General features: G+C 46.2%; 2 protein-coding genes across 2 annotated transcripts; one reads left to right on the top strand and one right to left on the bottom strand.

Annotated features, from left to right (window-relative positions):
• The first annotated feature begins 7,396 nt into the window (after positions 1-7,396).
• Positions 7,397-8,153, top strand: LOC138977096 (uncharacterized protein DDB_G0292186-like). The gene is made up of 2 exons (XM_070350006.1): positions 7,397-7,403; positions 7,540-8,153. Exons 1-2 carry the CDS (start codon positions 7,397-7,399, stop codon positions 8,151-8,153), a joined length of 621 nt encoding a protein of 206 aa, XP_070206107.1.
• A 607-nt stretch (positions 8,154-8,760) lies between these two features.
• Positions 8,761-24,898, bottom strand: LOC138975260 (uncharacterized). The gene is made up of 19 exons (XM_070347913.1): positions 24,664-24,898; positions 23,832-24,276; positions 22,534-23,292; positions 20,514-22,093; positions 19,515-20,229; positions 18,831-18,947; positions 18,363-18,547; positions 17,957-18,082; positions 17,557-17,664; positions 16,728-16,884; positions 16,247-16,430; positions 15,636-15,877; positions 15,114-15,328; positions 13,482-14,709; positions 12,688-13,090; positions 11,651-12,525; positions 11,110-11,306; positions 9,927-10,269; positions 8,761-9,513 (listed from the first exon to the last, which is right to left on the bottom strand). The coding sequence occupies exons 1-19, from the start codon at positions 24,790-24,792 to the stop codon at positions 9,248-9,250; spliced, it is 8,274 nt and encodes a 2,757-aa protein (XP_070204014.1). The 5' UTR covers positions 24,793-24,898; the 3' UTR covers positions 8,761-9,247.
• Between the last annotated feature and the right edge of the window lie 467 nt (positions 24,899-25,365).

Below are 25,365 nucleotides of genomic sequence, written 5' to 3'. Positions count from 1 at the left end.
CCCACAACTTGATTGACGTTTCGACGCAGCCAACTCGTCCTGTCAGTCAAACGGTTTGCAGAGCATATCTGACAGGTTTTTTTAATGCACGAAGGTTGGTTGGTTAGTAATTTTTTTTCTCATCGCAACAACCTGTATGGCTATCCTGAACCGATGCAAGTTTCCTTTCTCAGTTTGCATGGCAGTCAGTCTGCGTTTAAATCTTGTTTCCTTCAGGCCCTTCACAGTAAACATTTCTACAAATCTCATGGGTTTTTTTTCATATTGTTTCTTCAACTGGTGTTACAAATTTTAATCCCTTTAAAAAAAATAAAAAATAAAAATCGTGTCTGGGAAATCACGGAGACCCGGTGTAAAAGGAAAAGTTGTCCGCTGGGAAAAAGAGTCCTAGGAACGATAGTCCCCACCCGGACAAATGTTCCTGGACTTTCAGCGGACACATTTTCCCAGGACAGAATGTCCTGGCATATATGTACGGGTCGGACTTTGAGTCCTGGGGGACATCTTTTCCTGTTACACCTACCTGGGTGTAGGTGTCCTGGTTGTCCGCACTCGGCCGCGTTAGCTATAAGTAGACTTAAAAATCGTGGACTTTCATCGCTTCCTAGTTGGTGCAGTTGCTATGGTGATGGTTTCGGAGTTTGGAGGTCTTGGGTTCGATTCCCGTTTTGTCTGGTCTGTTTTTCTGTGTCATTTGCTTCTCGGTTTCCTTGTGTTAGGTTCATTATCTTTCCAGGTACAAATCTTGCGATCGAAACGCTTTTTAATATTTTTTAAAAAGTTGTTGTGGTTGCAGACATAGTTGTGTGTGCAAATGTGTATTCTATTTATTCGTAAGCACAATACTAGAATCAGTCGAACAATCAGTCAATCTTTATACCCCTCCTCCTCCCCCCCTTCTCCTTGTTGCTTTTGTTGAAATGTTGCAGAATTGTCTAAAGTCGTGCGGTTTCCAGGTGCTGTCCTAAGCATTTTCAACACGAAATACAGGGGTATCTAAGAGAGAAGGAGGCATGTCAGCAATAAGAACGTTCTATCACTTTCCAAACGGGTACAGCCTAATACTCGTGCAATTGTCACCACCTGGCATTGTTAGCAATGGTATACATTTTGGGGAGTCACAAAATTGCTGTCACACACAAGAAAGATGGTGCGGGGACAGAACGTGCGATTCTCAGACGTGGAAAACTACCTTCTAAATCAGAAATACCCTACCCTTGCCACCCTGAACATCAAACGGTCAATTAGGAGAGCAGCACAAAGGAACTACACGGTATGTATTCTATTTTTCTCGTGACGTGTAATGCATTTAAATGGCGCAACTGCGCCTGATTTGTTTCGGTCGTTTTGTAGCTTTTGTCAGTTGCACTTAAAGTGATGTTTGTGTGTGTGTTTGTGTGTGTGTGTGTGTGTGTCGGTGTGTGTGTGAACCCCCGTTTCCACAGGTTTGGTTGCCTAAATCACCATAAGGCAACCATCCACACGTGGATGGCAACCTAAACTCTGGATGGGAACCTAATTGTGTGGATGGTCGCTTCATTTAACACCGTTAAATTGACTTTTTTGACGGAAAGAATGTCATAACAATGTTCAAAATGACATTCTTTCCGTCCTCTATAGGCGACGAAATAGGTCAAATTTTGTGCATTTTTTAGTGCAAAATTCTTCGATGCCGGAGCGAGTACTGCACCCAGTGCTGTTGTAGTGCAAGTGCACTAGAAAGGCACTACACCCAGTGCCGCCTCTTAGGTAACCATCCACACTTTAGGTATGTGTGTCTGTGTGTCTGTGCGTGTGTGTGTGTGTGTGTGTGTGTGTGTGTCTAATTCTACTGAACATGATTTCAGGAAATGGTCCAGATAGGCCAAAAGGTGTTGAAAAAAACCCAACGTCAGAGGTGACCGCAAGGGTGGCAAGGAGTTGGACCCCTGGCTTGGTCCCTACACGATCTTCGCCACGGGACAGAAAGGCTATTACCTGCAAACATCAGGTGGAAAAAACCTCGTACAGGCGGTTACCGCGTCTCAATTGAAAATTGTCCACGAATAAATGTGCTGAAAACAATACCAGAATATGTATATCGCTTTGATATAGGCTACATATGTGTGTGTGTTCGCGCGCGCATGTGTGTGCGCGCGCGCATGTGTGTACGCGCGCGCTTGTGTGTGTGTGTGTGTGTGTGTGTGTGTGTGTGTGTGTGTGTGTGTGTGTGTGTGTGTGTGTGTGTGTGTGTGTGTGTGTATGTGTGTGTAATAAGCATATACACAATACGAAAACTTGCAACAATTCCGGAGAACAAAGCGGACTCTCTGTCCGGAAAATGAGTCCAAAAAGCGGACTCTCTGTCCGGAAAATGTGTCCTACCTCAACGTTCCTGTGCGGACCTTCCAGCCTGGGAAATAGGACACTTTTTCCTAGAAAATAGAGTCCAGGGACTTATGTTCCTAGGACACAAAGTCCAGGGACACATTTTCCTAGGAATAGAAGTCCGCCGGATTTTCAAACAAGCGGACACTACATCCTTTGACACCGGTACTTGGCTGCACTTAAGACACATTTGAAGTGTGTTTGAGAGCCATAACTTTAGTCTTGGTATTCTATTTATGAGTTACCTTGACCTTCTGATACGTTTTACACTGAGACGGAGATCGAGTGATATTGCCTGCAGTCTGCCAGAGCTGATTACATATTGAAGAACACTTCACTGTAGGAGGTATTTGATTCGTTCAAGGGCCTCTGAAGTTGCCGAACGGAAGATCTTAATAGATTGTAGTATTGTGAGCGGCGCGGTTCCTACACACGTAACCAAAGGCTCGGGAATAAGTATAATGATTGTTTGGGATAGACACTGCCTGTTCTTTCCACTGAGAGGCAAAAGTTGTTCAGTTTTAGTCATTTTGATTTGCGTGTGTGTGTGTGTGTGTGTGTGTGTGTGTGTGTGTGTGTGTGTGTGTGAGTGTGTGTGTGTGTGTGTGTGTGTGTCGAATGCAACAAGGAGTACTTAAGTTGTTTGTGTGAATTCGATTTGTTGAGATGTCTTTGTTATGTTTTCCACTGCATAAACACATGTATGTCTCTGTTACTTCGTCATATCAGCAGCCGAACATAACATGTAAGATCACCGCGAGACTGTGCATGTGTCGGTATCGTATAGCATTAATAGAACGGATAGATACTTGCCGCCTACACGATCATGGGTATCGTATAGCATTAATAGAACGGATAGATACTTGCCGCCTACACGATCATGGGTATCGTATAGCATTAATAGAGCGGATAGATACTTGCCGCCTACACGATCATAGGTATCGTATAGCATTAATAGAGCGGATAGATACTTGCCGCCTACACGATCATAGCTATTGTACAGCATTAATAGAGCGGATATATACTTGCCGCCTACACGATCATAGGTATCGTACAGCATTAATAGAGCGTATAGATACTTGCCGCCTACACGATCATAGGTATCGTACAGCATTAATAGAGCGTATAGATACTTGCCGCCTACATGATCAGAGGTATCGTACAGCATTAATAGAACGGATATATACTTGCCGCCTACACGATTAGAGTCATCGTATAGCATTAATAGAACGGATAGATACTTGCCGCCTACACGATCATGGGTATCGTATAGCATTAATAGAGCGCATAGATACTTGCCGCCCGCACGATCATAGTCATCGTCACAGCTCTTAACAGGCTTTCATGTGACACAAAGCATCGTTTCACTCGGACAAACACACACACACACACACACACACACACACACACACACACACACACACGCACACACCGACACACCGACACACAGACAGACACACAGACACACACACTCACACACACGCACACACACACACACACACACACACACACACGCACACATCAACCAGTCAACAACATGGCTGCATTCTGTTCATAAGGGAATTGTTTGCTGAATTACTTTAGCAGATAAACATAGGCGTCACTAACAAACATAAATTAACCAAAACAAAAATATCCAAGTATGCAACGGTAGCAGCCAGTCTATCTTGATTGTTGTGTGTGCGGAAAAGTGCGCTTTGACCCCATGTGGAAAACATCTAATGATCGCTTTTACGAGAAGGAATAGAATCTAATGTTAATCAAATAGAATATAGGTTCCGTTAAACGCCACGCCCAAGGGTTTTCATTGTTTACTCTGGAGAATGTGTAGAACGCAGGCCGGTGCATACGCCCTCACAAATAACTTATAGAAGTAAGGGAGCTGATTCCAGTGCCTGTGGCAGGAGAGATTTAAAAACTCACTGACGTGTTTCTCTCGACGAGTGTCGTGGTGACGGAATGAGGATGCACTTGATTAAGTGGGGCTAGAGTAGGATGGGGCACACACACACACACACACACACACACACATACACACACACAAACACACACACACACACATACACACTAACACACAACCACACACACACACGCACGCACGCACACACACACACACACACAACCTCCCACACGGACGCATGCACAAAAACACACACACGCTCACGCACGGACGCACGCACACATACACGCGCGCGCGCGCACGGACGCACCCACACATACACGCGCTCGCGCACGCACAAACACACAAACACACGCACACACGCACACACACACACACACACACACACACACACACACACAAACACACACACAAAATACACTATGAATTATTTTGTTCCTGGTTTACAGTCGAGAAGTTAATTTTTATTACGGCTCTTTTCATTGGTGTTTCCCCAGACCTAAACAGACGACACGACACTGCTTTGCAAAGTTCCAAAAATGAACTGGCAAACTGGCAAAAGTAAACAACAACAAAAACTACTTCATGAAAGGTCATACATTCTTCAAAAACAAATGAAACCTAGCGATATATTTTGTCTTCTTACAGAGTCATGAAGTGCGTGTATCTGTGTTTCGATACACAGACGTTCGGAGAAACACGAACGTCAAGTTCAAGTAAAACGACCCCTGACACACACATTTTGACCCGTGCACAAGACGTTGTATCGATAAACGAAGCACAAATAAGAAACAATAATAAAAGCAAAGAAAATAGCAACAAGATATGCAAACATCTAACAAAGTCGAGCAAGGAGAATGACAGGTCTAATGAAAAACAAAGAGGTACTGAGTCGGAAACAAGATCGCGATTCTTTCCTTCGCTGCACGACGCAAATCTTCTGTGACCTTTGACCATAGATATCTACAGATCTATGCTTTGACCAAACGTAGCTTCCACATTCGATCACTCAGCTTAATATTTACAACAGAAAGCCGAGGGGGTGGAATACCGAGATGAACCTACAGGATAGAACTGTGCATCCTCAAACCTGACATATTCATCCCAACATTTAATGAACTCAAAAACACAGAAAGTTGCTTTCACACGCCAGCTCATTCTGATAATCCTTGCTCCACGGCTATCGTTGATTTGCAGTGGTTATCAAACCGGGACTCGTGTGGTTATCAGCACGGAACCCGTGTTTCAAAGCATGGCTCCCTGGGTTGATTGTGCACTTATTTTCTCACTACCAAAATGATGACAAAAACGATGTTTGGTGGTTTGTTGACAGACCAGCTTTTTTGTCGGTCCTCGGGGGGCATATCGACTTTTGTTTCATATTTATTGACCGCGGCCTTCGGCCTTGGTCAATAAATATGAAACAAAAGACGATATGCTCCCCCTCGGACCGACAAAAAAGCTGGTCTGTCAACAACCCATCAAACATCTTATAATGTCTACGAGAGAGAGAGAGAGAGAGAGAGAGAGAGAGAGAGAGAGAGAGAGAGAGAGAGAGAGAGAGAGAGAGAGAGAGAGAGAGAGAGAGAGAGAGAGAGAGAGAGAGAGAAGAGAAGACAAGACAAGACAAGACATTACAAGACAAGAGAAAAATCTTTATCATTGAGGGTAATAGATAAGCAAGAATATATGCGAGAGAGAGAGAAACTTAAAGAGACAGACAGAGACGGACAGAGACAGAGACAGAGAGACACACACTATGAATGATATTGTTCCTAGTTTACAATCGGGAAGTGAACCTTCCATGCTTTTTCTAATCTTTCCTATGTGTGCCCTGACAAAATTAATGTTCTCTTCTCTTATCATTTATTCCCCACACCGACCAGGAAGTTGTCGCCTTTATCACGTAGCAGCGAGGCATTGGCTTGCTGTGTGTTCACGAGAATCAATAAATCGTTCACCTTCAAATATCGATCTCTGGAACTTATCGCTATTGGAATGTAATCCTGAAGCTCATTGCTCAATTCAATCGTCGATATAGAATTTATATATTGTGTACTCGCGTTGCACGTATATCTGAATGTACGATGGATTCTTCGGTTGTCCTGTTTATAGAGTTTGTGTGGAATGCGACTTTCTGTCACTGGGTTTGAGCTCTTTGTTGGTTCGATTTATTTTTAGCGTGCTTGAAAATCCGAGTAACCGTACATACCGCTGCAATCGTCATCAAGAGAGAGAGAGAGAGAGAGAGAGAGAGAGAGAGAGAGAGAGAGAGAGAGAGAGAGAGAGAGAGAGAGAGAGAGAGAGAGAGAGAGAGAGAGAGAGAGAGAGAAAGAGAGAGAGAAAGGGTGTGTGAGCGTGTCTGTAAAGACATAGATATATGTAAACGCAACGTAGAATAAACTGTGAATTTTGTACACAAGCACTTTATTTTAATGCGTTATGCTGGGACAGATTTGTGTTATTTTATTGTATTCTATTTAATACATCAGTCCGTATTCAAAGTAAGAAATAAAATATGTGTATATTTTTTCACAATAGATGAAATGTAGTTGGAAAATAAAACAATGAACAAACTATAAATAGAAGCAGAGTTTTGACAATCATATGAAACAAAAGAAAATGTTCAAAATAAGTGTAATTACAAAAGGGTTACAGGAAATATACATGTATATAAAACGCGTATTTATTAAAAAGCACTGGCGTTCTTTTGAACTGTTTGGCCCACCATCTCTGATCTGCTCGAGATTTTACATTACATAAACCATCCCGCCCCTTTGACACATACCAAATCACAAAACCCTGATTGCTTGCTGTTGTAAGTTTGATTTTTTGACGAAATAATTTCTTAAAATGTCACCAATGGCTTTTACGAATTTAATTCAAACAAAAATGCTACTCAGAGCACCCAAGCTGTTGATTTTTGGTATGTGACCACAGCCCACTTCGTCAACATCACGGGCCAAAGAATCTAGACACAGCCATCGTCGAACGCTGAAGAAGAAGAAGAAGAAGAAGAAGGTATGTGACCAAGTGGAGGGATGGTCCTATCGCCTGTAAAACCAGACCCGATACGAGCCAACCGGGAAAGGGTGTGCGCCTTTAACCAAAAAGAAAAGAGAAAAAAGAATGGTAGGTAAGTTTTGTTTTGTCAATAATCAACATTCCAATTTCCTACTATTCTTGGTTTTTATCATCAGAATTTTGGAACGTAAAGTAAACAACCGCGAGGAACGTTGAGATAAACACAGGGAAACACAACGACAACACAGGGAAACAGAACAACAACACAGGGAAACACAACGACAACACAGGGAAACAGAACAACAACACAGGGAAACACAACAACAACACAGGGAAACACAACGACAACACAGGGAAACAGAACGACAACACAGGGAAACACAACGACAACACAGGGAAACACAACGACAACACAGGGAAACACAACAACAACACAGGGAAACACAACGACAACACAGGGAAACACAACGACAACACAGGGAAACACAGCGACAACACAGGGAAACAGAACAACAACACAGGGAAACAGAACGACAACACAGGGAAACAGAACGACAACACAGGGAAACACAACGACAACACAGGGAAACAGAACGACAACACAGGGAAACAGAACGACAACACAGGGAAACACAACGACAACACAGGGAAACAGAACGACAACACAGGGAAACACAACGACAACACAGGGAAACACAACGACAACACAGGGAAACAGAACGACAACACAGGGAAACAGAACGACAACACAGGGAAACAGAACGACAACACAGGGAAACAGAACGACAACACAGGGGAACATAAGGACAACAAAAGCAAACAAAAACCTAGCCTGAAATCAAAAGTGCTTTACATTACGTGACGGACTACATTAAACATATAAAGGAAATTAACATCTAGCGAGGGCAGATATGAACCGTCTACAATTCAAGATACATTTGACAACACATACGATGTAGTTGTGATGAAGCCATTCTAGATAAAACGCCTGAATTTGAATGTACCTCTTAAATGTAATTCAGACACACATCGTTTGCATTAGGGTCCTGATTCTTTTCATCGACAGTTTGTTTTCCAGGCGTGGCAATCATTCATAACGTGCACAATTCACCGTTTTCAGGGGCAAAAGGGAGTTCGGTAGCCAAAACATAAACAGTGCGTGGAGAAATCACAGTCCTCAAACATAACCTCACGACAGCGTTTAAAACGTAAAGTGCTGAGCGTTAATACTTATTCTAAGGTATTTTTGATTTGAGGTTGCATAGTTACAAACCCAAAATCGAACCGTGGGTCGATTTGAGACCGATTTTGGCCACGAACATCGGTTTAGAAAAGAGGACCTTCTGTCGGAATATATTGTGCTACTTACCTCTAGTGAAGATCATCAGGGGCGGACGAGGGTGGGGGGGTGGGGGGGGGGTTCCTGGGGTTTCCAGAACCCCCCCCCCCCCCAGCCAAAAAATAAAAATATTTTTGTGTGTTTTTTTGGGTTGAGTTTCAATTTTTGGGGTATTAATCAGTGACAAAATCTGCTGCCTGAAACTGGTAATGATCATCCTCAGAATGCACCAGATTGCACCATTTTGCATCCTTTTTTTCAAAATTTTCCGGGGGGGCATGCGCCCGGACCGCTCTAGCAAGCTAGGCGCTTCGCGCCGTCGGCTCGACGTTTCGCGCCTTCACACCCATATCTTCACAATATACTTTTGGAACCCCCCCCCCCCCATAAAATGAACTGATCCGCCCCTAGTCTTGATCATAATGACATTTTTCAAGTGAAAACATACAAAACTCTGATGAATTACACGAGTAAGTACAACGAAATCACAAATCCTTTGTCATATTTCAAAATCAGGTGAAGATGATATACAGTTAGTACTTGTTACTACGAGACCGCGTCTGAACCAAACCAGACTATTCCATCATTAAAACAGCTTGACAACCACAGGGTCCTTCCTACACGCGTGTATCAAGAACTCCAGTGTAGACTGTGAACAATCCATTGTCGTACACCGCTTGAATGATGACGTGGACAACAGACGTAGACCTGGAGCTGTATCCTGTGTAGCTAGTCGAGGTTGTCGTCACATGGTTGATGACGTCACCAAAACCTTGTTCGGAGCCAGCAAATACAGAATAGGTTACGTCACGAGTGACGTCGAAGACATGGCGCCAGTCAAGATGGAGCTGATCTTCACGCAAGGAGGCGGTAGCGGCTTGACCTGTTGGATCACAATGACAAGAGATGAGAAATATGCCGCATACCGTACTTCCTTTGTAAAGTAGGATACACAAATAGATCTAGTGGTCAAGAAAAGGCTCGAGTAAGTGACCTCTGGAAAGGTGTTACCTGTATCAGTAAATATATACATGGCAGTAAAACTTAACGGTTTTGTTTTCTTATCAGAAGCTCCTTCCTGAAAATAAGTTGTGTTTACAGCCACACATAAATTAAAGACCCCACTCCATCCTTCTAAGAGAGCAACCACAAAAACGCAACAACAACAACGACAACGACAACGACAACGACAACAACAACAACAACAACAACAACAACAACAACAACAACAACAACAACAACAACAACAACAACAACAACAGACTTGAATGCTGTTCTACGTTTTGCTCAACTGACCTGTCAAACGGGGCATGGTGTCATCCAGAAGCACAGCTGCAGAAATCACTTGCGAGGTCATGTTTCTGCTGTTGACAGCCTTGAGCTGTGCGGTGACCTTCCCGGTCCTTGTTATTGACCTTGCTCTCTTCTCCAATATGGCCGTCGTCTTGTACATTTCCAGGGGAGACCACTCCGTCAGGGGAAGTGACTCTTGCAGAAAGCGGAAGTAGAAGCGCGTCACTGTCGGGTCTTGGACTCCACGCCAGAAGAAGTGCAGACTGGAATTGTTGGATCGGACTTGTGGACTGGACCGGTCGTAGGGCGACATCAGGGCGTTGTTGGACAGGGAGTCCATGGTTACCTGGCGGGAACAGACTGAAGCCATGAGTCACTGGTTTTCCACCCGTGAGTTGTATTGACCATCTAGATGGTCCTTGAAGAATCCGCAAGTTAAAGCGAAATACGTCTGAGGTGAATAGTCTCCTGTCCGCCCAGCGACCTTCCCTTTGACCCTGCTTGTGACCTCATAATTGTAATTATTAAGGGAAAATTAGTAATTTTCCCTTGATAATTACCATTTTCACGTGTTAATTACTAATTTTCACCGGAAAATTACTAATTTTTCCTGAAAAAATTACTAACTTTCACCTGTTAATTACTAATTTTTAGTTTTGGCTCACTTCCTGACGGATTGCTAGTGTCAAAACTAAACATTAGTAATTTTCCCGTGAAAATTAGTAACTAACAGATGAAAACAGTAACTGACAGCGTTAATTAGTAATTATCACGTGATAATGGGTAACACCAGGTTTTGGCACTAGTAAGCCGTCATACTCCTGTCCGCCCAGCCGACCTTCCCCTTGACCCTGCTTGTGACCTCGATGTTTTTTGCCCCCGCAAGGGGCACGCACCCAAAACCTCAGAGAGATAACTGGCGGAAACCTTCCTATTGATAGATGGGTACATACTTGTACAAAAGTAAAGAAATATCTGAGAAATATAAAGAAAAAAAGAAGAAAAAAAAATAAAAATAAATAAATAGATAAATAAATAAATAAAGAAAGAAAGAAAGAAAGAAAGAAAGAAAGAGAGAAATACATAAATAAATAAAGAAAGACAGAATAAGCAAAATGACGAAAGAGAAAAAAATATAGAAGAAAGGCACACACAAAAAACAGAACTTTACAAAACAATACAATACCTGTGAAACGTCAGGAGGCTGGAGCAGAACAGTGACGGGTGATGACATCAAAGAGGTGGAAAGGTAAACTCTGTTGACACAAGTAACGGACATTGTGACCTCTGACCCGTGACGAGGGTGGCGTAGCTGCCACCGACATGTTCCGTCTCTCACGGGCTCGGACTTCTGCAGTGCTGGATCTTCAGTGTGCTCACCCTCTGGAATGGAAAGTGGATATTCCTTCAAAAAATTATTATTTTAAACAAACTTCACTTGCTGATGGTTTTAACGACACTGACTTTCATGTCGTTCCACAAGCTCTCTACAGTTTTTGACGGTACACCGTATAGGTTTCAAGTGTAGTTTCGATTATTTATCCATCCATTCGATCCTATTCCAAAGAAAACTTGAGTAGGTAACAGAGAGTGTGGAACGAAATCGAATCTGTTAATGCAAACCTTTAAAAACGTACGCCTGCTGAAGAAAATGTGCATGACAGGTCATCCTTACAGTTTGCCCTGCCAGCAACAACCCTAGCTCTACACACACACCATCTCCTCACCTAGGTGACACGTGCAGTACTCCACGTCGCTCTCTGCGTCCTCTGATGTCCACCTTCCTTCCGCAAACACCGCATTAACCTTGACCTCTCCTTCACCCTCGTACCTCAAGGTCAGCGTGACGTCAGACACAAGTGGCGCCGTCCTGTCAAAGGTCACCGGCTGTGACGTGAAGCGTGACCACTGGCCGGCTCTGTTCTCGGCCACCGCTGTGACGTAAAGGAGCGTGGCGTGCTGCGCGTGCACATCAATATTCATGTGACCTCCGTGACCTACCCGTGTCCAAGGTCGAACCTGCAGGCCGCCTGGCGTCGTCCCCACCCCCAGCATCAAGGTCTGCAGTCCAGACTCTCGGTCTCGGATGCGTGCGCAGACGGAAATGGAGTTGTGCGACATCTGGCGGAGAGTGACGGCGTGTTCAGGGGAGACGACTGTGCTTGTACAGTTGTAGAGCTTGGCGATGATGACGGCCCCTGTCCTGGCTTCAACGACCACCCTTAGCGTGAGGACACCGGCGTGAGGAGACAGGAAGTGGTGCTGGGAAGTGGCGACACCTGACGGCGAAAAGCGGAAGTGTAGCGGCATCTTGAGTTCCGCCAGGTGAAGGACGCCGACAGCAGCGTGGTCTGCCCCTGTTGCTGTCACCTCCACCCTCACCACCTCCCCGATCTCTCTCACCGCCCCCGTCACGTCAGCATGGTAGGTGGCAGGCAGGACGGAGGGGGCACCTGTGGGGGTCAGGGTTGTCTCCCCTTGAAGGTTAAAGTCAGTGCAAGTCACGCCCTCTGGCGGTGTGACGTCAACCAAGATGGCGGGAGATTTGGCGACCTGGCTTTCCAGTCCTGCTGCGTCTGTTGCCTTGACTGCGATCACGTAGCTGAGGAAACGAAAAAAAAGTCAATGTAATTTAAGAAATATACAGACGTTTCAACGATTAAAAAGATGTGGCAACTTAAGAAGAGCCAGCAAAATCAAGGCTCTATACAATACTATTTCACCCCACACATTGCCATTTTCCTCTATTGATCACAGTACGTACCTGTGTTGATGCTGCAGAGTCAGGTTTTGCAGACCAAGTTCCGTCTTGATTCCGACACCCCCGAATGACATCACAGGCATTGTGACGTCACTGGTGTCATAAACAGCCGCGTGGTATGACGCCACCCCAGAGTGTTTGTCCTCGAAGCCATGCCACGAGGAAGCGAGTGTGGATGTCGAGGACTGCACATGTCTGTTGCTATGGCGACCAGAAGCAAAGACGACGCCAGCCACAGGCGGAGTGACGTCACTGAGAAAGCCATCAGAAACAGCTGTCGTCTGCAAGCCAGCCTCGTTCCAGGCTCGCACAGTGACGAAATAGCGCGTGCCGGGCTCCAGGTGCATAAGGGGAAATGTCCAGGTGGTGTTGCGACCCACGTCAGTCAACTGGTGGAGGTTGGAGGCTGTCAGAGTAGAACACAACACGTTTTACACAGACACACACACACTTGGTTTCGTTTGACAAAAAAACTCTCTTACTTGTTCGCCAGCAAATATTTGTATACAAAGCATTACCTGCATTTACCTGAATTGACAACTTACAATGTGCCCGTGATGTATACACCACACACACACACACATTGTTTGTTTGTTTTTCTTCTTCTTTGTTGCCCATTTAAGCAAGTTACCCTGGGCGTCAGCTGACATCCTAAAGGCAGTGAAAGGGTCAAAATAAAAAGAAGATCATTGTGTGTAGATGACATCACAAAGTAATCTCTCCATTGAAATCTAATCTTCATTTCAAGTTTACTTTACTTAGATCTTCCTAACCCTTCAACGTCAAAAAGTACTGACCAAACTGTGAGGTTCCCATCCATATTTCGTACTTGTTGACGTCACTCTGGCTGTCCCGGAACACGCCAGCCCAACACACCGTGACGTCAGAGTCTTGTGAAGTGACGTAATCAAGGTCATGGATACAGGTACTGTCAGATTCGATGACAGCTCCGCCTCGCCTGACTTGAGGAGGAGTGTGGTCAACCATGACAGATGGCGATATGAATGTGACATGTTGGTCACGTGATAACCAAACACGCACGTGCATGACGTATCTCTGTCCAGATAGTAGAGTCCTGTTTCCCGGCAAGCAGTGCACGGCGGTCATGTCCCGGCCCACGTCATTCCACACCGGTTCTCCTTTGCCAAACACGCCCTCACCGGCAGACTTGTTGACCAGACTGAAGCTGATCTCGAACCTGGATACGTTGACCAGGGACTGGGGGAGGACCAGCGACCAGTGACCCTCCAGACATTTTGCTGACGTCGTGAACTTGTCCCGTGTGATGAGCGGAGCATTGCCCGGTGTGACGGAGCTATCGTTGCTGTGCGTGCTCGCTGAGGACAAGCTGAGACCTTCAGGCCGTCCCATGTAGGGCAGGACGGCGAAGCCAGAGGTCAGTGGGTGTGACGGGTCGAGTTCCACACAGGCTGCCGTGACGTCATCACACAGAGTTCCGCGCGCCGCGCACGTGCACTCCTTGGTACAGTAGGCCGCCTGGCAGGAGTGACGCTCGAGCAGCAGAGTCCCGGATGTGGCGTTGTTGTTGTCATGGAGACAGGTGAAGGCCATCCTGAGGAGGGGGCTGTGACGACGGACAGGGTTGTGAGCCAGCAGGGCCAGGTGTACCACGTCCCCGGTCTGCAGCTCTCCCCTCATCTCCAGTGTCACGTGCTGAGTCATAGCGGTCTGGTTGTGCCGCACCCTCACTCTCCCCCCGGACAGCTCCTCCCCGTTGTAACGCCTGCCCGCCATCACCTCATACTGCGTCACCCCGCTCTCCGCGTCGCTGAACCCCCTCCATCTCACCTCCACGGCCGTCATGACGTCACCCGTGACGTCAGACACCTCGCGGCTCCACCTCAGCGGGGAAAGGAACGTCCCTGTGACGGGAGGCGTGGAGTCGATGGTGATGACGTCAGAGGTGGCGGTGACGCAGAGATGCGCAGCGTTACAGGCAGTCACGCTGACCCAGTGAGAGTCTCCGTCAGCCAGCAGAGAGCTCTGGTCAAGCGTCACCGTCAGCTGGGGAATGCAAATACAACGCTAGTCAGGCAAGCTGAACTTGACATTTAAAGGCATATAGGGATTATTTAAAGATTACTATACAAAATACTGTCACAAGCTTATCGAACGTACTTATCTTTCGGAGAAGTAGAACCATGCACAGACTGATCATAAACAGATCGGTTTCACTGAATATCTATCCCGGAAGAAAAAAATCGACAGTACAAGGAGCAAGTGCTGTTGGTTTGTTTTTTAATTTTCTAAAAGCAAATAAGTCGACGCGTTCACGGATCATACTCACTTGCAATGTTGCCGAGTTTTTATAAATGTTCGAACTCTCTAACCCGAGTCTAAGCAAACTGTGCTCAATCAATGATCGTGACTAGAAGAAATACATGGCAGAAGAAGTATTATTTCTGTACCTCGGTGTCCGCGCCCAGTGTGACGGGATCCAGCACCAGGCGGCCTGTCAGCTTGCTCCGTATGTACACCGTGTGACTGACCACTGAGCTGTCGGGGTCCCTCAACTCCCAGGCCACGCGCAGCACGGAGCGATCCCATTGGCTGACCACAGGGCTGCCGTCACGTGGTGACAGGAAGTGGGGTCTGGTCACGACTTCCGGGGGCGTGGGATCCACTGCAAGAAATACAATCCAACTCTTGTAAAACTTGGTGGGGAAGTGTGTAAAAGTTCAAACAGGTAAATAAATGTTAAGCTTGTGGGTAGATATTTTTCACCCAAAATGTTCGAGTGTGGCACTTGAATTGGAAACCTACACCATGCCATGCGTGTCACAGCAGAACTGCTAACAATAGTTAAAATCACGCATGTGGATACACAGTAGACTTGTGCATACCTTGTCACAGACGGCGGCCCTTTTCCTACTACCTGGACTATTTTTTTTAACTTTTCTTGGAAAATAACATTTTAAAAAGTCACTGACCTACAAAGCTGTCTGACACACCGACAGTCTCCAGTCCAGCAGGGTTGCTGGCCCTGACAGTGACGTAAAGGGGCGTCGCCACAGGCAGAGCAAGCCCCGCCCTGTGAGCGTCACGTGACAGCAGGGTGTGTGTGGAAGGCGTGACGTCACAGAGGTGTGGCAGGGTGCCCACACACCACGTGAAGTGCTGGATGCCGGTCTGAGGGTCTGAGAACCCCGTCCACTGCACTGGCACTGAGGTGCTGAAACAAGGAGATCAAATACTTGTATCTTCTTCGTCTTCTGTGTTCGTCGGCTGCGCACACCTCCCACGTGCACTCATACACACGAGTCGGCTTGAACGTGTATGCCACCCCACCCGCCTGGTATACATCATTCCTGGAGAAAATACATCATGCCCTCCCATACATCTTTTCTGAAGAAAATACAACGTGTATGCCCCCCTCCTCCCCCCTCTACATCTTTTCTGGATATAAATATTGCTTTTGCCCACTGGTAGCAAGTGCTTACAATAGCACAGACTGTAGTTAACAAAACCGTTCTGGCCTAGAAACTGTTACTCAAAACCGAATCAAAACACCCTATGCTAGTTTCCTCCACTTGTTTCTTACTTGTGTCCCAGAAATGTGGAGTGATGACCGTAAGAGCCGACAGTGACGATACCGGCCGTGGGAGGCGAGTCATCGAACGTCACGCTGTTGGATGACGTCACACGGCACAGACCGGCCCTGTTGCAAGCTTGCAGGGTGGCGTAGTACTTTGTTCCCTGGTCCAACTCCCGCCTCCAAGTGTACGCTAGCAATAACATGTAACATTGTTGTTTTAAAGGACCGAATGTCGTAGCAATCCATGAAGCGTGCGATTGTACATGTAACTGTTCATAACAGGAATGCATTTAGTACAGTGTTTGTTTTAGTATTTGTAACATTTACACACACTAAAAGCTGTTTCTGACACTATGACCAAAATGAATGATAAAAGCAAAAAATACTAGATATGCCAATCTGCAATTTGTTATTTCTGTTTTACATGCACATGTACACTGTTATGTGTTTTGATGTTGACTCCACAATCCCATGTTTCTGAACACACCTGTCTGCTTGCCAACATACACAAAGGGGACAACGTCAGTAACATTCGGGGCGGAGCCAAGTCCTATCCTGAAGTAGTCCAGTCCTGAGTGAGGGTCAGTGAACCCCGCCCACTTCACGCTCAGCACACCCACCTCCCTGCTGTAGCCACTGGGAGTCTGCAAACACACACACACACACACACACACACACACACACACACACACACACACACACACACACACGCGCACACACACACACACACACATACACACATACACAATTTAAAAAAACACACACAAAAACCCACATCAAGGTCTTGAGCACTGACATCACTGTTGTTCTAGTTTCTTACTTCTTAACAGTTACAACAGTTAATTAAAATGCAGTTCCTGCAGGTGGGCTGAACCGTTCGACTCAGCATCAGGTTCAGACAAAACTGTATTCAATTTTTGTATCGTGACATAATTATATACAACATTTAACATTGAGGATCCGAACTCAATGTTAATGATTGTATATATGTAATGGTACATGTCAGACTCACTATCTCAGATCTGGTCAGGTTTCACATGGGACAAGACCACCCTTTCAATTCGGCATCTGGTTGTGCCGCACCCTGCTTCCTATCCAACATTGATAATGTTTGTATGAATTTATTTCACAGATTGCCACTGTCGTCTGTTCAGGAAATAGTTCATTAACAAACAATAGGCTGATGATTTTTGGTATGCTTCCAACCGGAGTGATGGTCTTATCCATGTAAATGTCCGTAGACCTTAGATGATGGTTCGAATTGTTTACACAGGGATTGTGCATTTAAAATACCCAATTGGCTTTCACAAACTTACTGAGGTGTTGGAACCACTGTGCCACACGTGTCCTGGTGATGGCGGAGAGCTGTCCACAACGAATGGAGCAGACGACTTCAAGGTGACCAGTCCTGCTCGGTTTGTGACCTGACAGAGGAGAAATTCATTTATTAAATTTTTTTTTAAATGTTGGAGTTAATTTGTACACCATGATATGCCTACAACTACTGTTAAATTATTCCAAGGAGCCACGAAGAGCGAATCAAATGACAAATATTGTATTCAGTAAAAACACCCGCAGCATCTGATTTTTCCCCTGCTTAGAACGATCAGGGTTGTTCAGATTCTGCTTATAGTCATCAATATCATAACATTAGTTTTTGGTTTCTAAGCCCTCTGTGACCAAAACCTGACTAAAAACTTGTCACAAACTTGTTACCTTGAGCAGCACGACGTAGGCATGTCCATCGACAAGCAGAGATGTGTCAGTCAGGGTGGTGGAGCTGCCTTCACATGCACCAAACTCAATCACGTTGTCTCCGCCTCCTTCGTTTGTCACGCCCACCTAAACACACTCCTATTAATGTACTATCAACCTGATCACTGCTAAAATAAATAACAAGAACGTATCTTATGTAATAACAGTAAAGATGACGTTTGTGTATGTATAACATACACGAGTTTCAAACAGAATAATACGTTGTGCCAAACTCTAAAGCACATTCTTAGGCCTACAACTGCATATCGATTCACACGGGCGATGTTTAGGACATCGTTGACAATCGTTTTTGTTTCTTTCTTCATTTTGATTAATTTAATTTTAAGCTGCCAGAGCCGTTACCTACCTCAATCATTTGGATTCCACTCTCCGTGTCTTCTACACCTTCCCAGTACACAGGTATCTGTTGTCCAAGCAGAAAGTTCTCGTGGGTTACTGTTCCTGCCGCCACATGGCTGACAACAGGTGGCGTCTTATCAATGATCACGTGCTCTGACGCTGCTTCCGTCACGTGACGAACTCGGTCTTGTGCTGCAAATACCAACAGGTTCTTCAAGTAGACGCTTCTTAACAATGGTTGGTTGGCAATTGCTTTCAAAGAGTTATAATGTGTCTTTGACAAAACAGTAATCTTTAGCCAAGAGTTCGTTCCTAATGTTACAAGAAAAAAGTCTGTTAATTTGAGTTAAAATATATTCATGCAATTCCCAAGTACAATGTTAAACAAACCCACTACATACGTGTGTATTTACAAACATTTTCCTCAGACACCAGAGACACGATTTAGCCGAACCCGATCAGTCTCCATGCTTACCTCGGACAGTAGCAACACAGGTGACTCCAGATTGAACATCGAGATGATGAAAAGTCCACGATGTCCGTTGTCCAACCTGAACACAGCCAGCAATGTCCTCCGCTCCTGGGTAGCTGCCTGTTACAAATTCGTTCAAATATAATTAAGTTTTGAGCAATGTCACCAATAACCAGGACAACTACTACGCCTCTCCCATCCCCCACTGTCAAAAAACAAGAATGTAAGAACGCAGTTCAATCAATCAATCAATCAATCAATAAGAGGCTTATATCGCGCATATTCCGTGGGTACAGTTCTAGGCGCTCTGCAATGATGCCGTGTGAGATGGAATTTTATATAAGGCCAGTAGATTGCAGCCATCTCGGCGCATATTTACCTTTCACGGCTTATTATTCCAAGCCACACGGGTATAGGTAGACAATTATTATCTGTGCCTAAGCAATTTTGCCAGGAAAGACCCTTTTGTCAATCGTGGGATCTTTAACGTGCACACCCAATGTAGTGTACACGGGGGGAGGGGTCAGACACCGAAGAGAGTCTACACACAAAGTTGACTCTGTGAAATAATTTCCGCCGAACCTGGGATCGAACTCACGCTGACAGCGGCCAACTGAACACAAATCCAGCGCACTACCAACTGAGCTATATCCCCGCCCTGAAAAAAAGATGAAGGGACAAACTTACCCAGAGCGACAGAGAAGTTCAGCGTGACGTCATCGGGCAAAACAGAAACCTCTGTCTCCACGTCAGCAAAGCCAGACCACGTGACCAGCACCCTCTCTCCATTGGCAAGGAACCCCGCGTTAGCGTTGTCAATAGTAACAGAGCCTTTGACGGGAGGAGTGTCGTCAATCACAACACCATCGCCACAAAGCTGCCGCGCCGTTTCTGAGCCAGGTGTTACAGTTGCCACAGGTTCTGCTGACGTCATGGCGCAGATGTAGTACACGCGACCGTGCTGAAGTTTTGACAGGTGACGTGGAAACGTGACGTGGCCTGTTGACGTTGCTGATGACGTAACACAGTCAGGATCTCCGGCGCAGTCTGCTAGACTTGGAGCGTGAGGATTGGTCATAAGAAACCACGTGACGTTCCGATTGGCGGCGCCAGTCAGGATGGCAGACAGCATGACGTCACCCTTAACAAAGTCAAGGTCAAGGTCGTAAAGGTCATGAAGGTTACTTCCGAGTTGCTGAGTGTGAATAAGCGACCCAAAATCTGTCTGGCGGAACAGACTGTAATCAAGTTCAATGATGTGAAACGGGTCAAATTGGTCGGTGTGTCGAGGACGAGACAGTTTATGACACTGGGCGACGTCAGATTTCAGTGGGTAGAGGAGCTGAAGGCAGAGGAAGAGAGTTCCTCCACTGTTTCCACGGTGACCCACAGACTCCCCGATCTGTTAGACACACACAACAATGTCAGCAACTGCATCACTTATCTACACTACAATGGTGTACAAAAGGCTTAACGACTATTCCAATGCCAGTCACAGAAAATACTGAAAAGGAATATAGTTTTTGCCTGATTTTACATACAAGTGCTCAAAAAGTTAACAAACATTTTAACGTGTAACCAGTGCATACTGCCAACAAACAGAAAATACCCCTAAGCACAAAAATGCGAGCAATGATACAACAATCTTTCAAAAAAGCATTCCTATGCTAAATTATCGATGTGTACCTGGATGTGTGAGCAGGACGAAGTCTCCCTGACCCTCCAGTCAGTCACAGGAATGGACCCAGCTCTGTCTCTGCCCACAGTCCACTGGTACACACAAGACTGGTTGCCATGGGGAACGTCTCCAGCCTGTTGGTCCAAAGTAGCCTGCACCTCGACCTCTAACGCGAGGGAAGACACGGAGCGAAGGAAGGCCTGGTTGAAGCTGAAGGTCACCTTGTGGGTGCTGGTGTAGGTGATAGGGGCTGAGGACACAGAGGGCAGGCAGCCGTCGTCAAAACACGGCGTGATGGACGTCACGTAACTGTGGTCGTTGATGACGTTGTTGGTGTGCACGTGAAGCTCTCTCTTCACCTCCTCCACTTTCTCCGCGTGCAGCAGACACTGCTGGTGGCTGTACTTGGCTTTCTTCACCGCAGACCCCAGGCAAGTTGTGTCCATGGTTTCGGCTTTCAGATACTGTATAAATGGTGTCCATGGTCCGTCAATGTTCCACGTACCTGTCACGTGGTCTGTCGGCAGGTGCGATACAACAGCGTCTTTCTGACAATGCTGCACGGTTACCGTGATGTTGGCTGTCCTGGCTGCCGGCAACGTGGCGGTGATGTTTGTTGTCATGGTGACAAGTTGATAACCCGTCAGTGTTGTCTGCAGTATCATTGCGCCATGAAAGCTCACACCAGGGATGAAGGGAAAAAACGTCACGAAAATAAAATCGCCAAGTTGAACCGGGGTGGGTGATATTCTGGACAAGTTAACAGAAGTTGAGGCCTGTTCAACTATCTGGCTCCCTACGTTATTGTTTCCATAGCAACCTCCCCCGTTGAAGACCTGCATACGATTTTCAGGATCCGTCTTGGGTATCATGACATAACCATCGGAAGAGAAGACCGCAGTTCCACCAGACGACGTCGCCTTGATGACAGAAAAGACCTTGGTGTAGACAGGAGCAGCTGTCATGTTGAAACAGTGAGATGTTTCATTTCTAACCAGCTGAAAACTGATGATGTCATCTTGCCCAGGCACTGTGCCGAGACCAGCTTCAATGCTGATTTCCTCTTCGTGATAAAACCCTCTCCATGCGGTACACATACTCTCTCGTTGGACAATGGCGTCAACATCGTTGGAGAATTCGGCAACCAGGTTAGGAGTATTTAACTTCTCCGTTGATTTGCTATCACCAACTGCAGTAGGTGACGGGGAAACTATAATCGTCGGGGTGGAAAAAGAATCGTCAGTAGTCCAATCCGTTGAACTTGTTTCCGTTGCTGTTGCAGTGGCCACAGGATCATCAGTTGTCGTGTCAAAGTCAGGCACCATCGTTTTGATGACATCCATGACGACAGCATGACTGGGCGGATAGTGGGCCGGCAAACGGACTGATGACGTGTTGACTGTGGTCACGTGACCCGCAGCATTAATCACGTGCAGCTGGAAGAAGAAGGAGCGGCCATCTTGTGTATCATGTGCGTACAGCGCTGTGATTGGATACCGGACACATCCTGTGACGTTGTTTTTCCGGCACTGAGCGAGGGAGGATTGTGGCATGGTCAGGAATGGAGTCACGAAGCCACCGGTGTAACCTGCAGAACACAATGGTTCGTTCTTTCAGGCACAGAGGTAATTGAGAAGCTCTGGTATTATACATGATAAAATCTGCAGATATCAAAAAGTTAGTCACAAATATCATGTCAATTTATTTTGGTACAAATATTCTTCGAATCACAGTGATATTGCTATCCGCTATGTATTGACTTGACCACTGTTGGTGCTAGTATTCCCTTTTCGCCCGAAAAATGTCTATAAAATGGGTCCCTGGTGTAGCGGGTGACTAAACGATACTTCTATACTGTCAAGCAGCTGTCAGTTTAGATTGTTCCGTTAACACTTTAAATTGAAAAGTGACATAACTAATGACAAAACGAGTGTTCGTAATTGAAGAAAACAATAAGGTAAACGGAAAAGAAAAAATAGAGTATGTAAAAAGTAAATGAAGTGTTGCCATTCTCAACTTTGTTCTTACCAACACGGAAAGTGACGTCAAATTCAACCCCAGGGGGTTGTTCCGGATCGTCGAAGACGTTGCCCTGCCAGCTGACAAGCAGGTACCCTTCCTTCACGAGGGCTGTCAAGGGCTGAGTGACGTCAGGTGGAGTGACGTCAATCACAACGGGCCCTAGCGTTAGTGTCACGTTCAGTCCCGCCTTGGTCTGAGCTTGTAGAAAGACGAAGAAAAGGTCACCGTGACCCAGTCCCACGTGACGCGCGTGGTAGGACACGTGCCCGTGTGTGGGGGTGAAGGGCAGCAGGTCAGGGGCGGAGGATGTGGTGCGGTCTCCTCCCATCCCGATGTAGTATTCCTCCATCTCACTCTCCGTGTCATGGCCTTGCCACGTCATCATGACGTAATCTGACGGCAGCACGATGACGGAATCTTCGCTCATCTTTGGCAGGTTCCGGCAGTAGTGATCGGATAGTTCTTTTTCTACGACTTGTGAGGACGACATGGGTAGGTGTGTGACATCGTGGAGAGACACGGGTAGAGGACAGACGACTGTGCATCCTGTAGCGTTGGAGTCCAGAGCCACTCGCGTCAGGTTGTTGTTCACAAGCCAGACCTGGCCTCGCTGCGTACAGCCCAGCATGTGCCCGCTGCGAGCATGAGAGAGGGACAAGTTGAGCAGTGCGGGCGGCGTGGTGTCGTACGTGATGCCGTCTGAACACGCCACCTCCGAGGGCGCCAGGGCTCCGTTGTAGGCTACCACACTCACGTAGTAACGACCTGTCGGTAAAACCAAATGTTATGTGAAAAGCTGTTTGGTGGTGGTTGTTGTTGTTGTTTATAGTTTCACTTCTATTTGTGTGTTTATTTTCAATTGCATGCTTTGAACCTTTTTATCAGTGGATGCCAACCATTAATCAAGTGCTTATAGTTGAAAAAATATGTGACCCTCCACCACGAAATGAGTCGCATGTCACCTCGCGCGGTTCTGCGCTAGGCTTAATACAAGTCCGGGGAGTGTCTGGTAAACAGTGTGACGGTCACCTTAGTCACAGGCTTATAACTGAAACAGTTTTCGCTCTTTTCTAAAACGGGTTTCACCACTGGATAGAGCATAAAAAACTTTTCAGGAAAATGTAAAAATATGAAAATCATGCAAAGGTGACATGCGACTCGTACCGTCGTGGAAGGTCACATATATCTAAAACCGGAACGTTGCAAAAGGAAGCTGATCGTGCTGTCAATTTCAGGAACCAATTACAATTATACTCTCATCATAGACCACGAGTTTTATTTTCAAATGTGAAAGTTATTCAGACCTTCAGAGGGAATCCCGAGTGACGCCATGTTCCCGAATTCTACTTCCGTAACGTTGTCTGACGCTTCCATTTCCGGTACCGTCATGCAGCGCGCTCCCAGTCCAACACGGTACAGCGAGACGCCGCTCTGGTGGTCATGGAAACCATGCCAACGCACGTGCACCGTGTCAGTGCTGGTGAAATCCATCTCGGCCTGTCCATCATCGCTAAGCCCCTCCCACACCACGCCCACTGTGGGCGGAGACTCGTCCAGCAGGAGGTCGACTACAGTGGTGGTGGTGAGGCTGGCGTGGTTGGTGACGGTGATGGTGACGTAGTACTCACGGTGGTGATCGCCCTGGTCAGTCTTGTTGTCAACCAGGTTGGTGAAAGTCAGCAGGTAACGGTCAATCTCACACCCACCCACTGCCGGACAGTAGCAGTTGTCCTGACCACCGCACGACGTCTGAAAAGCCATTAACAGATGATGTCAACCTTGTGCTAATTAACCTGTCGGCTACTTCAGATACACAGGAATGGTGAACAAAGGAAGAAAATTGCTCAGACAGCAAGAGAACAGTTAGTCGGAGGCATGCCGAAACAGCGCCTGTGCATCTTCTGGAATGTTACATTCTTAGGAGCTTCTTTACTTGTGCGCACACTAACGTGCAGACAGGTAGACCTTATTGATGGGGAAACATCGTTTATACCGATACAGCCGAATAAAAAATGCACTTTTGGAGACAGAACACATACAAGTACGATAGAACACAGGCATGCAGTGGCATGATCCTTTAAAAAAAAGAAGAGGATTGTTCAAACGTTAAAACATCCCTGAAGTCACATGACCAACCTGATTGTCCAGTCGCTGCACACCGACGTGCCCCTCCCCGACATCTGACGTCATGGGGTGAGTGGACAACGCCCAGCGAATAGACTTCAGTCCACTGTGCGGGTCAGCAGCGGTCAGCACCAAGGTCATGGTGGACAGGTCAGCAGAGTTGTGCACGTACAGTCCGGTTCTGTTCCAGCGACCTCGTAACCCTTCCACGCTGACCGCTGGGCCCGTGTGGTCTATGCTGACACGGACACAGTCATCCTGTGGTGGGTTATAATGTGTTCACATTTAATTTCTACACTCACGTAATAGCTTGTTTAATATTGCTGTAAGTTCAGGTAAGCTATTGTTCTTCTCATGTGAAGGCTCCCTCACAGAAATTCGGTCTGTTTTACCCTGGGAAAACAATTTTGAGAGGTTTCATCTTCTGTTTTATACTCATAAAAATCGCCACTTGACAGATATAAGAACAATTTTTGGAAAACTCATTGTCATTGTTATCCACGGTGTTAAATCAACATACCGTGCACAACCGAGGCTTATTGTATCAAAGAAAAAGACGGACCTTGCTGTTATTCATGACGTCAGACGCTCTTATCCATACGTCATAGGTTTCTCCATCAGACAGCGATTGGTTCAGACAGATGGCTTGGGCAAAAACGTCAGTGATCTCGATGAAATCTGACCTTTGAGACGGGCCACGACTCCATGACATCT

The sequence above is a fragment of the Littorina saxatilis genome, linkage group LG9 (assembly GCF_037325665.1).
Source record: "Littorina saxatilis isolate snail1 linkage group LG9, US_GU_Lsax_2.0, whole genome shotgun sequence".
Lineage (NCBI taxonomy): Eukaryota > Metazoa > Mollusca > Gastropoda > Littorinimorpha > Littorinidae > Littorina > Littorina saxatilis.
This window is presented reverse-complemented; position numbering and strand designations above follow the sequence as displayed.

Coding starts and splice junctions, on each gene's coding strand:
- LOC138975260 (XM_070347913.1), bottom strand. CDS start 24,792: ATGACCTTGGTGCTGACCGCTGCTGACCCGCACAGTGGACTGAAGTCT. Junction 22,094..22,533: donor TGACGTCACTTTCCGTGTTG/GTAAGAACAAAG, acceptor TGTGTTCTGCAG/GTTACACCGGTGGCTTCGTG. Junction 15,878..16,246: donor TCCACATTTCTGGGACACAA/GTAAGAAACAAG, acceptor TCCTTGTTTCAG/CACCTCAGTGCCAGTGCAGT.